This window comes from Gorilla gorilla, chromosome 10, assembly GCF_029281585.2.
Source record: "Gorilla gorilla gorilla isolate KB3781 chromosome 10, NHGRI_mGorGor1-v2.1_pri, whole genome shotgun sequence".
Taxonomy (NCBI): Eukaryota; Metazoa; Chordata; class Mammalia; order Primates; family Hominidae; genus Gorilla; species Gorilla gorilla.
The window spans coordinates 48,011,975-48,025,972 of NC_073234.2; the positions used below are offsets into that span (position 1 = coordinate 48,011,975).

At 55.5% G+C, this 13,998-nt stretch overlaps 1 protein-coding gene across 1 annotated transcript; it reads left to right on the plus strand.

The window, feature by feature from the left end:
- The first annotated feature begins 8,946 nt into the window (after positions 1-8,946).
- On the plus strand, positions 8,947-11,808 carry SP7 (Sp7 transcription factor). Its single transcript, XM_004053224.5, has one exon. The coding sequence runs from the start codon at positions 8,980-8,982 to the stop codon at positions 10,219-10,221; it is 1,242 nt and encodes a 413-aa protein (XP_004053272.2). The 5' UTR covers positions 8,947-8,979; the 3' UTR covers positions 10,222-11,808.
- The last annotated feature ends 2,190 nt before the right edge of the window (positions 11,809-13,998 follow it).

Here is a 13,998-nt window from a genome sequence, read left to right on the forward strand (position 1 = left end):
AATCCATCTGGCACCTCAGTCTCAGACTCCCCCCCCAAAGGGGGAGACCGCGAGGTCACAGGGACACCCCACCACGGGCACTTCCTCTCAGGCAGACGGGTGGGGTGGCCCGTGTAATCAGCGGACACAATTATGTGCTATTTATACTCCTTCCCCGCCCCCCCACCTGCCTGGCAACACAACCCTCCTCCTCCTCCTCCTCCTCCTCTGGACCTGGCTATGCCTCAGGCTATTTTCTCTGTCCTTCCCAAGCCATTGTCTCCCCATCTTTGTTCCTCTGGGCCTGTTTCTTTATCTTTTTAGTTTCTTTCCTGCTTTGTTTTTTTTGTTGTTGTTGTTGTTGTTGTTTAAAGCCACACATCTGGTCTTCTGTTTTCCTGTTTCCTCTCTCTTATACCTGGTGATATCTCTTCTGATTGTCTTGGACTCTTTCATTTGCTCTGTTTCTTCTTTTGCTGCTTTCTCTTTGTCTGTCAGCCACCTGGTTCCCAAACCCTTCCCCTAAACCTTGGGTTCCCAGAGTTCCTTGGGGTAAATCAAATCTTGGGGCTAGAATCCAGAACTCCTGGGCCTTACCCTGAAATTGGTGCCTGCCTGCTGGCGAAACTGTTGTGCAACCCTTTGTGGACCTCCATCTGCTCCTGCCACCTCCCAGCTTTTTCTTTGGAGATCTGGGAGAGCAAAAGGAGCAAGGAATTGGGCACTCCGAGAAAGTGAGGGGATGGTGTTGCAGAGTGAGGAGAGTGGAAAGGACGGGGCTTTATTCCCGACAGGGAGAGCTGGGAGGGGGAGAGGTGTGTGTTAAGGAATAACCTGTAAAACAACCCCAGCGGGCTAAGCCCCCCTGTGGGAGAGCCGCCGGTTCCACCACTTAGCTGCCCAGTCCTCTCTCCCATAAACACCTCAGGGCCCATGGCCCAGGTTTCAGGTAATAGACTTTTTGGGTTTCCCTCCTAACCTGGCTGACCTTCCTTCTCTTACTTCCTATTTTGTTGGGAAGTCCTTATTAAGTTCTAACTTCAGTTCTTTCTGTGGAAGAGGGAATTGATGCATGGCAATGAGAAAGGGAACCAGGAGTTCCCAGGAAAGTCAGATCACTCTGGAGAACTGTCCACCAAAGGATGGAGATTAAACCCATGGTCTCTAAGAGATGGTAACTTGGTTACCCAGGGATGGTAACTGACAAGGAATATGGAGGTTAGGGCATTTCTTTTTGGGGGAAATAATCCAAAGAGGTTAGGTGTCGGCATGAATGAGTTGACCCAATGACCTTCTACCGCCACCCTCACTCCTGCTTGTCTTAAATTTTCTCTTCATCAGAAGATCCAGGTTCTGCCCCACAAAGTGAGGTAGGCCTAGGTATCACCTCCAAACAGTGCAACTGAGGCACTGGGAGGAAGACTGAGGGACCCCCAAGCCAATACCAAGCCTTCCCCAACTCTTCAACCCTTCCTCCAGGCCTTGCTCTGGAACCAACCTCAGTGACACTAAAAGTTTAGGCAGCAGAAACCTCCACCTCAGAACCTTCCGTGCCTCTTCACACAACATACACACACACACACACGGGCATGTACACACACACAGGGGCATGTACACACTGCTCTCCTGATCTAGAGGCAGGTGGGTGACTGGGGAAGCAAGCCTCTCCATGGTCAGCTGGGGCGGGTGTGGTGCGTGTGCCTCCAGTGCGTCACTGTGTGCATTTGTGTGTGTCCGTCTGTGTTCATTCATGATAGTGGCTGTACCCGTGTGAGTGGTACTGTGTGTACGTGTGCATGCATCACCCCTGTGTTTGGCCATGAGTGTGTATGTCAGTGCGTTCCAGTCTCTCTGTGTGAGTGTCGTCCCCAACCCCCCATCCCCCCCCTGGATCTCTAATTAGTGGTTTGGGGTTTGTTCCTTTTCCCTCCTGTTCCTTCCCTCAGCAGCGGCGGGCGGCAGCAGCCTAGGCAGCAGCAGTAGCAGAAGCAGCAGCCGCCGAGCAGCAGCAAGGACTCTGGAGTCAGAGTAGGACTGTAGGACCGGAGCCTGAGTGGAACAGGAGTGGAGCTGGCCTGGGAGAGAGCGGATCCCTCCCAGCACCCTCAGGCCACCCGTTGCCTGCACTCTCCCTGCCAGACCTCCAGAGAGGAGAGACTCGGGACAGCCAGCCCCAGGTTCCCCCAGGTACATGACACTGGGGAGCTCTGGGAGGGGTGCCCACAGATGCCTATGGGACTGCTGCCGCGTGTAGGACACCGGGGTCTGCCATCCCTTTAACCTCTCCCCTCAGCAGCCCCCCGAGGAAGCCCTGACAACTTGCCCATGCTGCTCTCCCCTCTTCCTGCTTCCCACCCCTTCCATGGGCGCCCCTTTTTCTCCTCTCCCTCCCTGATCCCTTCTTTGGGGAGCTCAGCAAATGGAGCAGGAAATTTGGACCCTCTGCCTCCCTCTCTCGCCCTCCTCATTGGATCTGGAGCCTTCTCCGCTGGGAAAGCTGTAATTAGAGGGTGGATCCCTACAGACAGAGAGCAGCCCCCCACCCCCCACCCCCCACCCTGGTCCCTTCTAACTTTAGATCTCTTCTCTCCCATTCTCCCATTCTCCCTCCCTCTCCCTTTTCTCTCTCTCCCCCCCCCCACCCCCCCGGCTCAGCTCTCTCCATCTGCCTGGCTCCTTGGGATCCGTTCCCCAGCCTCAGGATGGCGTCCTCCCTGCTTGAGGTAACTGTCCCCTCTTCCCCCCAGGAAACCAGCCACAACCTTAATGGTCCTAGTCCTTGTCCACCCACCTCCTCCAACTCACATAGATAGTAGCTGTGGTGCTTGTCAATTCCAGGGGTCCTTCTGATGAGGAGAGAGGAGTGGGGTCCAAGAAAGGGGAAGCAGAGGGCAGGAGAAAAGGGAGGGAAGAATAGGGCCAGGGGTCAGAGGGCAGTGGAAAGAGGGTGAGAGGGGATTAGGTCAGAAGGCATGGACCCCTACCTAAGGTCAGCTAAGCACACTGACTGTGAGGAGTGGAAAAGCGATGGAGAAAGGAGGGGGAGGGGGAGGGGGAGGGGGGAGGGGGGAGGGGGGCGAGGGGGAGTGAGGAGAGAGGGGTGGGAAATACATAAGCTGGCAGAAGAGCTAGAAGGCAGAGAGGACTGGCTGAGTGGGCACAGAGCAGCAACTGGGTATAGCTCTTTAGGGGTCCTGTCTCCTGGGACTCGTAGCCCAGGCAGGATCTTGCCTGGTTTTGTGGGGAGGGGGCTGGGCCTGTGAGCTGGTGTGTGGAGGAGAGGAGGTAGGCTATGAGAGAAAGGAGGAGGCCAGCCTGTGCCTGTGGGGGAGCTGACCAGGGGAACTGAGCCCAGGCCTGTGAGGGAACCAAGGAGGAGGGACGGGGTCTGAGGCCGCTTGCCCGGCTTACAAATATTTAGCTTTCAGCCAAAGACAAACTCAGCTCTATTTTGGGAGTGGGAGGCTCCAGGGCGGACTGGGCCACTTCCCCTCCGGGCTGGGACCCCAGCATCCCTTGCCTCTGGCGCTGGGGACAAAGGGAATTGGGGTACCACTGGGGTCAGGGTTTGGGGTCTTGAGAAATTTCTGACTCTACTCTGGCTTCTGGGGGACCCAAGGCACAGAGTTGGGAAGGCAGGGCTCACAGCCACTCAGGGCCAGATTCCTCCCTGCTTCTGGGTCTCTGACACTGTTCCTCTGTCACCATCTCTGTCCTGCTTTCTGGGTCTCTCTGCAGGAATTTAGGGCCAGAGGGCCCTCCCTGGAAGTCAGTCCCCTTCAGTAGCCTTGACTCTTCCCTATTCTTGGGTCCCACATCTCTCTTCCCAGTGCCCTAGCTCAGGCCCAGGGGTGCTGGGCCAAACAGGAAGCCAACTCACTCAACCTGTGGGAGAGGTGTGTGTTTGTGAGATGGGGCAGGAGTCTTTTAACACCTGTGTTCATTGGCCTGCGTGTAATCGTTAGGGTGCAGTCGAGGGTGCCACGGGCCCTGAGAGTGTGTATGTGTGTGTATATGTGTGTGTGTGTGTGTGTGTGTAAGTTGGGCCATCTGAGTGCTGTGAGTCCAAGTGATAAATGGTGTGTGCACAAGGCTGTGAGATAGTGAGTTTGTGGCTGAGTTTGGGGGAATAGCATGCAAGCCAACTAGATGGACACCACGTCCCTTGTCACACTCTGTATCCAGCCAGGGGTCTACCCGTAGCTGCAATGGGAGCAGACTGTCGTCCTGCCACCTCCCCAACAGACTCTATTTTGAGCCATCATTGAAACACTGTGGTCTTGAGGAATAAGATGCATGGAAATCCTGGGTCCACCCAGGGCAGGGACAGTGTCAGTGGGCGTGGGCATCATGCCAGTGTTGCCAACGTGGCGCTGGTGGCTTGGGAGGGACTGGCCCAGAGGCCTGCTGGAAAGACATGGGATTGGGATAGTGCATGGCGAAAGGAGAGTGTTGTGGAAGCTAGACTTTCATGTCCCCTCACTCCTGTGAGCTGGAGATGCCTGCAACACGAAGGCACACCAGTCCCTCCTGTCCCTCGACCACTTGCACCTAGTTTTTGAGTACCTGGGCCCTCAACTTCCTCCCCACCTCCCCAGGAAGCCCTCTGCCTTGTATGGGTGGGCTCTCTGGCAGTGGGAAGAACGTGGGGTTCAGAGAGGGAAGCAGCTGCTGCTTGATGCGGGGCTCACCTCGGCCAAGTGAGATTCAGGGGAACAGGGAAGGGGAAGAAATTGTTGGGGGCCTAGGTGGGAAAGGAGAATTGGGAAGCTGGGAGAACAAAGAAACTTGGGAGAAGACTGAGAAAGTTGAGAACTGGAAAATGGGACCTTGACTGCTCCAAACCTAAGGCCAGTCAGCCCTGAGATGTCTAGTGAGCACTTCCACTGGGAGGCCAGGCTGGGCACTGCACCACAAGCTCCCTGGGAGGAGGGGATCCCCCTCCCCTGCTCCACATCTGGGTGGGAGAGTTGGGACAGCTCCTATCTTGTTCTTTTTCCAAACACTCCCACTTCAATACTTTAATTCTGTTTGTCTTGTTTTAAGGGTGGTGGGGTGGAGATCGGGAGGGAACAATTCGAAGGTGGGACTGCTGGGCCCTGGAAAGGGAACACATTTGATCAGGTATGGGGACACATGTTTAGAACTCTTAACCAGTGCTCTTTCCCCAAGTTCTCAGGAGAGAACAATCAGCAAGAGAAGGAAACTGAGGCTGTGGTGAAACAGCCACGTGCTCAGCCTGTAGCCCCCAGAGCATTCTGAGTGGGTCTGGTTCCTCGCTCCCCCTTCCCTGCCCTCGAGGGCCCTCTGGGCCTCCACTCCCCAGGGCTGGGGTCTCCTGTTGGCCTGGGGCTGGCTGCCTTCTTTCACCCCTCCTTCCCTCCCCACAGCTGGGTGGGGTCCCTGGGCTTGGCTGAGGCCCCTGTGGCCGCAGTGTGAGGGCCGGGCGGGGGACGGCGTCGGCGTTTTTAAAAATAAACCGACCGCAGGGAAACCATCGGAGCCGGGCTGGGCAGAGGGAGAGGGGGCGGTCAGGGGGGAGAAGAAGGGAGGAGTGGCCTGGTCTGGGGGTTTTCTGGGGCCCAGCACCATGGTGGTTTTCTCTTAGGTAGGAAGGCCGCCTTCTTCCTCCTCCTCCCCCTTTTCTTTTTTCCACTCCTTTCTTTTCTTCTCTGCTTTCCTTTGCTTTTCTAGCCCAGTCTCTTTTCCATCATCTCTCCTTCTTAGTTTGTGTCTTTTTACCTTTCTGGTCTTTTAGGTCCCTGCCTATTTCTGCCTCTTTTTTGTTGTTGCTGTTGTTTTTGAGATAGGGTCTTGCTGTGTTGCCCAGGCTGGAGTGCAGTGGCACAATCATAGCTCACTGCAGCCTCTAACTACTGAGCTCAAGTGATCTTCCCATCTCAGCCTCCTGAGGAGCTAGGACTACAGGCATGCACCACCAAGCCCAGCTAATTTTAGAATCTGTTATAGAAATGGGGTCTCACTATGTTGCCCAGGCTGGTCTCAAACTCCTGGCCTCAAGCAACCCTCCCCCACTTGGCCTCCCAAAGTGCTGGAATTATAGCTATTTCTGCTATTCAATGCCAATTTTTCCTCTCAGGTCCTCCTTCCCCCATTGCTATGGGTCTTTTTTGTCAATCCCTTACCCTACGCAGGTCCTTTGTGCCCCATATCTCTGGATATCTGCCTCTCTGCTTTGAACTCCATGTTTCTACCTCTTCTTTCTGCTAGGATTTGACTCCTCCCCATCAGCTACCCTGCCATAGCTCACCCGCTGCTTGGAAGATCAGGGGTTCCCGGGAAACCCTGACTGGGGGAACCGTGAGTGTTCACTGTGGTTAGACTGGAGAAAACTTTTGGTGGCTCAGTTTGGGAGTCAACGGGACCTTAGAGAGAGGCAACTGTGCAGGAAGAGCAGCAGGTTTGCACTTGGGGTGCAGCGCAGGAGTGGGGACTGCACACATGCCGCATGGCAACCCCAGGGCCCCAGGCCCACCTCTTGGATTGGCATCGTACACATACTACATGCTAAGAGCTACCAGACAGGTGTGAGAACTCTGGATTCTTGAGTTCTTTTCTCAGCCTTACTGGGAAAGGATCAGGCCCATATGAGTTTATGAAGAACCCAATCCTCAAAATTGTTCTTCTAGCCCTTTCATACCCATATAACTGTATAGGGGTAGATTTTGAGGGCATCTTTTTTGGTGGGATTCCCAGCAATGAATGACCATCTATGCCAGCCAGGGATGCTGTAGGGCATTTCCTCCTTGGATGCCTCACCCAGGGAGAGGCACCATCAGGAACCATGGGTTCCTGAGAGGTGAAGATCTTGAGAGTGGTTTGGCCTGGTAGCAGCAGCATGGTGGGCATTAAGAAGATACCTTTGCATTTCTTTTTTTTTTTTTTTTTTGAGATGGAGTCTTGCTCTGTAGCCTAGGCTGGAGTGCAGTGGCACCATCTTGGCTCACTGCAACCTCCACTTCCCAGGTTCAAGCAATTCTCTGCCTCAGCCTCCCGAATAGCTGGGATTACAGGCGCCCGCCACCACACCCAGATAATTTTTTTATATTTTTAGTAGAGATGGGGTTTCACCATCTTGGCCAGGCTGGTTTTGAACTCCTGATCTAGTGATCCACCCACCTTAGCTTCCCAAAGTGCTGGGATTACAGGCATGAGCCACCGCGCCTGGCTAGAAGATACCCTTGCATTTCTAAAAGACTCCCATACACTACATCCATGTCTTCCTTCATTCACAGTGCTAGAAGGACTACATGTTAGGGGACACTGAGGCATGAAGCAGTGTGGCTGTGGGCAAGTATCTTAGTTACCCCATTCCTTGCCTTGGAAGGGCATGACGACTTTGGGCTCTTACAGCCCTCTCAAAGGGGTACCAGCTGGCACCACAAAGCAGGAGGTGCTCACTGCCTGCTTGAAAGGCATTCTTGTCTCAGCCACAGTTCAGGCTTGGCGGCAGCCCTGTTCCCTCTCAATGTCCCAGTGTCTCCACCATCACTTCCTCTTGCTCTCCAGCCGGAGTCTCTGCCAAGAGATTCCTTAGCAGGGACATGAGGATTGGACCTCAGGGAGACAAGACCACTGCCTTAGTCAGGAGCTGAAGCAGCGACAGGAAATGGAATATGGGGTATGGGATGAAGCTGGGAAAATCTGTCATGGGAGCAAATATAGTCCCCTAATACTTTGACCTTCTCCCTACACTGCACTTTGAGCCTCATCTTTCCTCTCCAAGGCCCTGCCCATGGCCTCGGTCTGCTCCAAACCTACTTCCAAGGGTCAGGATCCCCAGTTCTCACTTCACCTAGCTGCTGTCTCTATCCCCAGTTCTCTCACAGCCATTTAAAAAGAGCCCCTGGCGTGTGCCTGTAGTCCTAACTACTCTGGAGGCTGAGGGTGGAGGATCGCTTGGAGCCCAGAAAGAAGTTTGAGGCTACAGTGAGCTGTGATGGTGCTACTGCACTCCATCTAGCTTGGGAGACAGAGTGAGACCCTGTCTCTAAAAATATTTTTTTGGCTGGGTGCGGTGGCTCACACCTGTAATCTCAACACTTTGGGAGGTTGAGGTCAGGAGTTTTGGGTCACTTGAGGTCATCAGTTCAAGACCAGCCTGGCCAACATGGTGAAACCGCGTCTGTACTAAAAATACAAAATAGCTCAATGTGGTGGCGTGCGGCTGTAATCCCAGCTATGTGGGAGGCTGAGGCAGGAGAATTGCTTGAACCTGGGAGGCAAAGTTTGCAGTGAGCCGAGATTGGGCCACTGCATTCCAGCCTGGGTGACAGAACAAGACTTTGTCTCAAAAAATAATTTTTTTTTTTTTTTTAAATAAAAAGAAAAGGCCGGGCGCAGTGGCTCATGCCTGTAATTCCAGCACTTTGGGAGGCCGAGGTGGGTGGATCACCTGAGGTCAGGAGTTTGAGACCAGTCTGGTCAACATGGCAAAACCCTGTTTCTACTAAAAATACAAAAAAATTAGCCAGGTGTGGCGGTGGGTGCCTGTAATCCCAACTACTCTGGAGGCTGAGGCAGGGGAATCTCTTGAACCCGGGAGGCGGAGGTTGCAGTGAGCCGAGGTCACACCATTGCACTCCAACCTGGGCGACAACAGCGAGACTCCATCTCAAAAAAAAAGAAAAAGAACCTCCTGTTCCTTGGAGGCCCCTAGTACACCCCTAGCAACTCCAGAATGAGCTCTGCTTCCTGCCTCCTGGGTTGGGATACTGAGCTGCAGTTTTGGGCCTCTGTTCTTCTTCCCACGACTCCATGAGAGTCTGCCCTGAGGTCCAGCTCTCACTGGCTAACCTCTTTTACCTGTAATTCTCCACCCTCTTCAACTCTTCCCTGACCCCTCTGTTCTGTTGTGGATGTCTCTAGGTCTCAGTCCTAAAGTGTTGCCCTTCATTTTGTACCTCTCCTCCCCTCTCCCTAAGCAGTGCGTCCCTCTTTCCACAGGAGGAAGTTCACTATGGCTCCAGTCCCCTGGCCATGCTGACGGCAGCGTGCAGCAAATTTGGTGGCTCTAGCCCTCTGCGGGACTCAACAACTCTGGGCAAAGCAGGCACAAAGAAGCCGTACTCTGTGGGCAGTGACCTTTCAGCCTCCAAAACCATGGGGGATGCTTATCCAGCCCCCTTTACAAGCACTAATGGGCTCCTTTCACCTGCAGGCAGTCCTCCAGCACCCACCTCAGGCTATGCTAATGACTACCCTCCCTTTTCCCACTCATTCCCTGGGCCCACGGGCACCCAGGACCCTGGGCTACTAGTGCCCAAGGGGCACAGCTCTTCTGACTGTCTGCCCAGTGTCTACACCTCTCTGGACATGACACACCCCTATGGCTCCTGGTACAAGGCAGGCATCCATGCAGGCATTTCACCAGGCCCAGGCAACACTCCTACTCCATGGTGGGATATGCACCCTGGAGGCAACTGGCTAGGTGGTGGGCAGGGCCAGGGTGATGGGCTGCAAGGGACACTGCCCACAGGTCCAGCTCAGCCTCCACTGAACCCCCAGCTGCCCACCTACCCATCCGACTTTGCTCCCCTTAATCCAGCCCCCTACCCAGCTCCCCACCTCTTGCAACCAGGGCCCCAGCATGTCTTGCCCCAAGATGTCTATAAACCCAAGGCAGTGGGAAATAGTGGGCAGCTAGAGGGGAGTGGTGGAGCCAAACCCCCACGGGGTGCAAGCACCGGGGGCAGTGGTGGATATGGGGGCAGTGGGGCAGGGCGCTCCTCCTGCGACTGCCCTAATTGCCAGGAGCTAGAGCGGCTGGGAGCAGCAGCGGCTGGGCTGCGGAAGAAGCCCATCCACAGCTGCCACATCCCCGGCTGCGGCAAGGTGTATGGCAAGGCTTCGCACCTGAAGGCCCACTTGCGCTGGCACACAGGCGAGAGGCCCTTCGTCTGCAACTGGCTCTTCTGCGGCAAGAGGTTCACTCGTTCGGATGAGCTGGAGCGTCATGTGCGCACTCACACCCGGGAGAAGAAGTTCACCTGCCTGCTCTGCTCCAAGCGCTTTACCCGAAGCGACCACCTGAGCAAACACCAGCGCACCCACGGAGAACCAGGCCCGGGTCCCCCTCCCAGTGGCCCCAAGGAGCTGGGGGAGGGCCGCAGCACGGGGGAAGAGGAGGCCAGTCAGACGCCCAGACCTTCTGCCTCACCAGCAACCCCAGAGAAAGCCCCTGGAGGCAGCCCTGAGCAGAGCAACTTGCTGGAGATCTGAGCCGGGTGGAAGGTCTCCCACCCCAGGGCTGCCCTGACAGTCTCTCTTGGCTCTCTAGACCACTGCTTGCCTATCACTCTCTTTACCCCATGCATGCCATCCTTCAGGGCTCTCTCCCTCTGTCTCCCTCCTGGCCATTCTGGGCTTGGGTATCTCCTTGCATGCCTCCTCAGCTCACCTTCTCTCTTCACCAGGAGACTGGCTTTCCACAAACTCTCATCTCAGGCCCTGCCCTTTTGCCTGATACCTGCACTCCGGCTTCCTAGACTCTGGCCCTGCCACACCAACACACTTTCTATTTGGGCTCCCAACACTATTTCTCCATCTCACTCCTTGACATGTACCCTTTCTGCTTCTCAAGCTTATTTCCTGCTGTCCCTCAGCCTCCAGGCTTCAGTCTTCCCAACTTCTTACACCATTGCTTTCCATTCTGCAGAACTCTTTTTCCTTTTTACAAACACAATGATAATGATAATTTATTGCCCCCTGGTGGCCTCTTCATCAGGGACCATGGTTAGGGGTATTGGGGTTAGTGACCTGGCCAGAGGGTGCCAAGAGGGGGGCAGACCAGTGGGGATCTGATCCCAAAGATGGGGTGACCCCAGGGTCAGGGAGGCTGCCCCCAGGCCTGTATATTTAACCCCTATGTACCAGTAGTAATGAATAGTAATAATTCTATTTATGTAAGTTATGATGACGGGTCAGGTAGAGTGAGCTGGGGAGGGAAGTGGATCCATTTCTGCTAAGGAAATTCTAGTCAAATGCATCTCTGTATAGACAAAATGTTAGTGGAGAAGATCTTGTTAATAGAATGTCTATCATCAGAATCTCAGTTGATAGGGTTTCTCTTGTAATGAAGTCTCTACAAATTGGGTTAGCTACATCTCTGCTAAACAGTTGATGGGGTATCTCTTGATTAGGGGGATCCCTAATATCCCCAGCCCCAGCCAGAAGCTGTGAAACCTCAAGTCCTATGGAGGGGAGAAGGACTGGAATGTACCCCATCTCCCTTGACCACAGAGCAGGTTCCTCCACTGCCCCTCCCCTTAGACACCATGACCCTATCAGGTTAATCCCCTGTTGCCATGGTTATGGAGAGCTTGCAGCTGCCATCTTAGATGTGCTCTTTGGGGAAGCCCATCTAACAGGAGGACATTGGTTTGGGGGTGCACCTCCTGAAGAATGGGTGGGGAAGGCTTTCTCTAGGATCAGATTCAAATAAATCAAGTATGTATTGAGTGCCTACTCTGTGCAAGGCACTATGCTAGATCTGGTGCCTAGAAGCCCTGAGAAAGAACTTAAAGAGCTAGGAGGACAGAGGCCCCCAAGCTGATCTGGTGGTGCATCCACGCACCCCCACCCTGGGACTTTGGATGCTCCCATCTCCACCTCCAGTGACTTTTAAAGCCGCTTCGTGCCTTTCCTGTAACGTTGGATCCTCCTTTTCTGTCCCCTGCTGTCTCAAGGCCCCAAGTTAAAGGGTTAAAGCCGCTGGAGCTTGGGGAGAGAACATTGTGGAATGGAAGGGATCATGCCCTTTGTGGAGTCTTTTTTTTTTAATTTAATAAATAAAAGTTGGATTTGAAATTTTGTCCTGGTGAGAAAAGGAGAAGAGGAAGGGTGAAGCGAGGGCCAATGGTTTTTTTTCCTTAGCAAATTGGGGACTACTCATGGGCGAATATTCTATTGTGCACGTTTGCTCACCTATGCTCGCGGTAAAATAGTTTATTGGCCGGGCGTGGTAGCTCACACATGTAATCCCAGCACTTCGGGAGGCCCAGAAGGGCGGATCACCTGAGGTCAGGAGTTCGAGACCATCCTCGCTAACATGATGAAACCCTGTCTGTACTAAAAAATACAAAAATCAGCCGGGCGTGGTGGCAGGTGCCTGTAATGCCAGCTGCTTGGGAGGCTGAGGCAGAAGAATCGTGGAACCTGGGAGGTGGAGGTTGCAGTGAGCTGAGATCGCGCCACTGCACTCCAGCGTGGGCGGCAGAGCAAGACTCCGTCTCAAAACAAAACACAAAACAAAATTGTTTCTCGGTCAAATCCTCCAGCGGTGTTCAGTTTTTGGGCGTGCAGTGCTTTCTGCAGAGTTGGGAAGACTCACTGGTTTCTACCCTGGCCCTTTCTGGACTGCACCAACTGACCCTGGTCAGGGCAGTGACGCGACCCGAGCGCGGGCACCGCGGTTGCAGTGCGGACTCCTGCGCGGCCCCAGTCGGGCGGTGGTGCGGCTCCCGGCGGGCAGACTGGGCCTGGCACGTAACCCGCCCCCTGCCCTGGGTCTGCAATCAGTCGTGCCCGCCACGGAGTTAGCCGAAGAACAAAAACCACTCTGTGGCAGCATCCCCGAGCCACAATAGGGCTTTGTGCGGCCCCCGCCCCCCAAGGTTACCCCGCTGGGCTGAGGGGGCTCACAGGCCGCTCCCCCCGGCCTGGGCCCGACTCCCAGCTGCGCCCCGCGTCGGACTGTCCACCGCACGGGTCGCAAGAGGAGCTGCTACGGGTGGGAGGGGGCCGGCGATCCTGGGGGGGCTCGGGTTACGAGCCCCTTCCCCACCCTGACGCCACTCCCGCCCCCGCCCAGGTGCGAAATCTCCTGCCCTCCGGCTGGGAGCGCGACTTCAAAGGCGCTTTGAAGAAATCCGAGTTCCGAAGACTTCTTTAGTGGGCTGGGGGCTGTGACGGAAGAGACCCGGGAGAGGGGGCTGGGGCAGAGGAAAGGCGGGGGGCGCCTTGGAGCTGGTCTGAGCGAGGCGGCGGCCTGGAGTGGACCCCCGGGATCCCGCCTCAACCCCGCCGGGCGGGCTCCTCCGGACCCCCCAGAGTCTGGCCCTCTCGCCTCCCGGTCTCCGCCTGTCCGGTGCCAGTTCCCGCCCGCCGCAGCCTCGCGGTCCTCCCCTCCCCAACCCTTCGGCCCCTTTCATCTTCCCTAGACTCCGCTTGGGGTTTTGCTGGTTTCTGGGAGATAAAAACCGCTTCAAATAGCGGAGGCGCGCTGCCAGGACAAACAGGGCCGGGCGGGCCATGTGCGCCTGGTTACCGGCCCCGGGTCGGGACGCCGGGCTCCAGCGGGCCCGGGAAGGGGCAGCGGGCGGAGCTCCGGGCACCCAGGCTCCGGTGACGACTCCCAAAGTAGGGGGCCCCTTTTAGAAGCGGCCTGCGCGCTCTCTCGGTTCCCGCCCAGGTCGTAGGGAGGGGCCGGCGGAGACCGCCCGCTAAGCGCTCGGAGCCCATAGGGCGTGGGTCACGGTCGCTGCGTTGCCGGGCTAGCCGCGCCCCCTGGTGAAGTTACTGGGTGAGCGCGCTGGGCCTGGACTTGGGCCTTTCTAGAACCCGCAAATGGTGAAAAGCGTTCCACAAACGTTAAATATGCAGTATGGAGGAGGGGACAGTACTTGTGCCAGGCCAGGGCGGGGGCAGCGGGCGGAACAGCACTGTTCCTTCTCTCCAGTTCACCTTACAGGGTAAGATGCAGGCACCTAACCGATCATTATAACCTGTTGGTGAAAATCGAGGTTTCATCGAAGGATGCAAGTTGCAGGCCGGAGTGATTTTTCCTAGGGGTATCTGGGTTTGGATGGTGTTACGACTAAGGTACAAACGGAAACTATCGTGGGTCCTCAGTGCTCTCCACTAATCTGTCAGTCACCGACTTCCTCTCCCTCAAACCTGCCCACTTCCCCTTCTCAGGGAGGCTTTCCCAGCCAGGTTCCCCAAACCATCCCCAGTGTATACCTTATGTTCTTCAAGCTTTCTGTGACTTCCCAGGTG

Excerpts from the sequence above, each read along its gene's own strand:
- SP7 (XM_004053224.5), top strand. The coding sequence starts at position 8,980 with ATGCTGACGGCAGCGTGCAGCAAATTTGGTGGCTCTAGCCCTCTGCGG.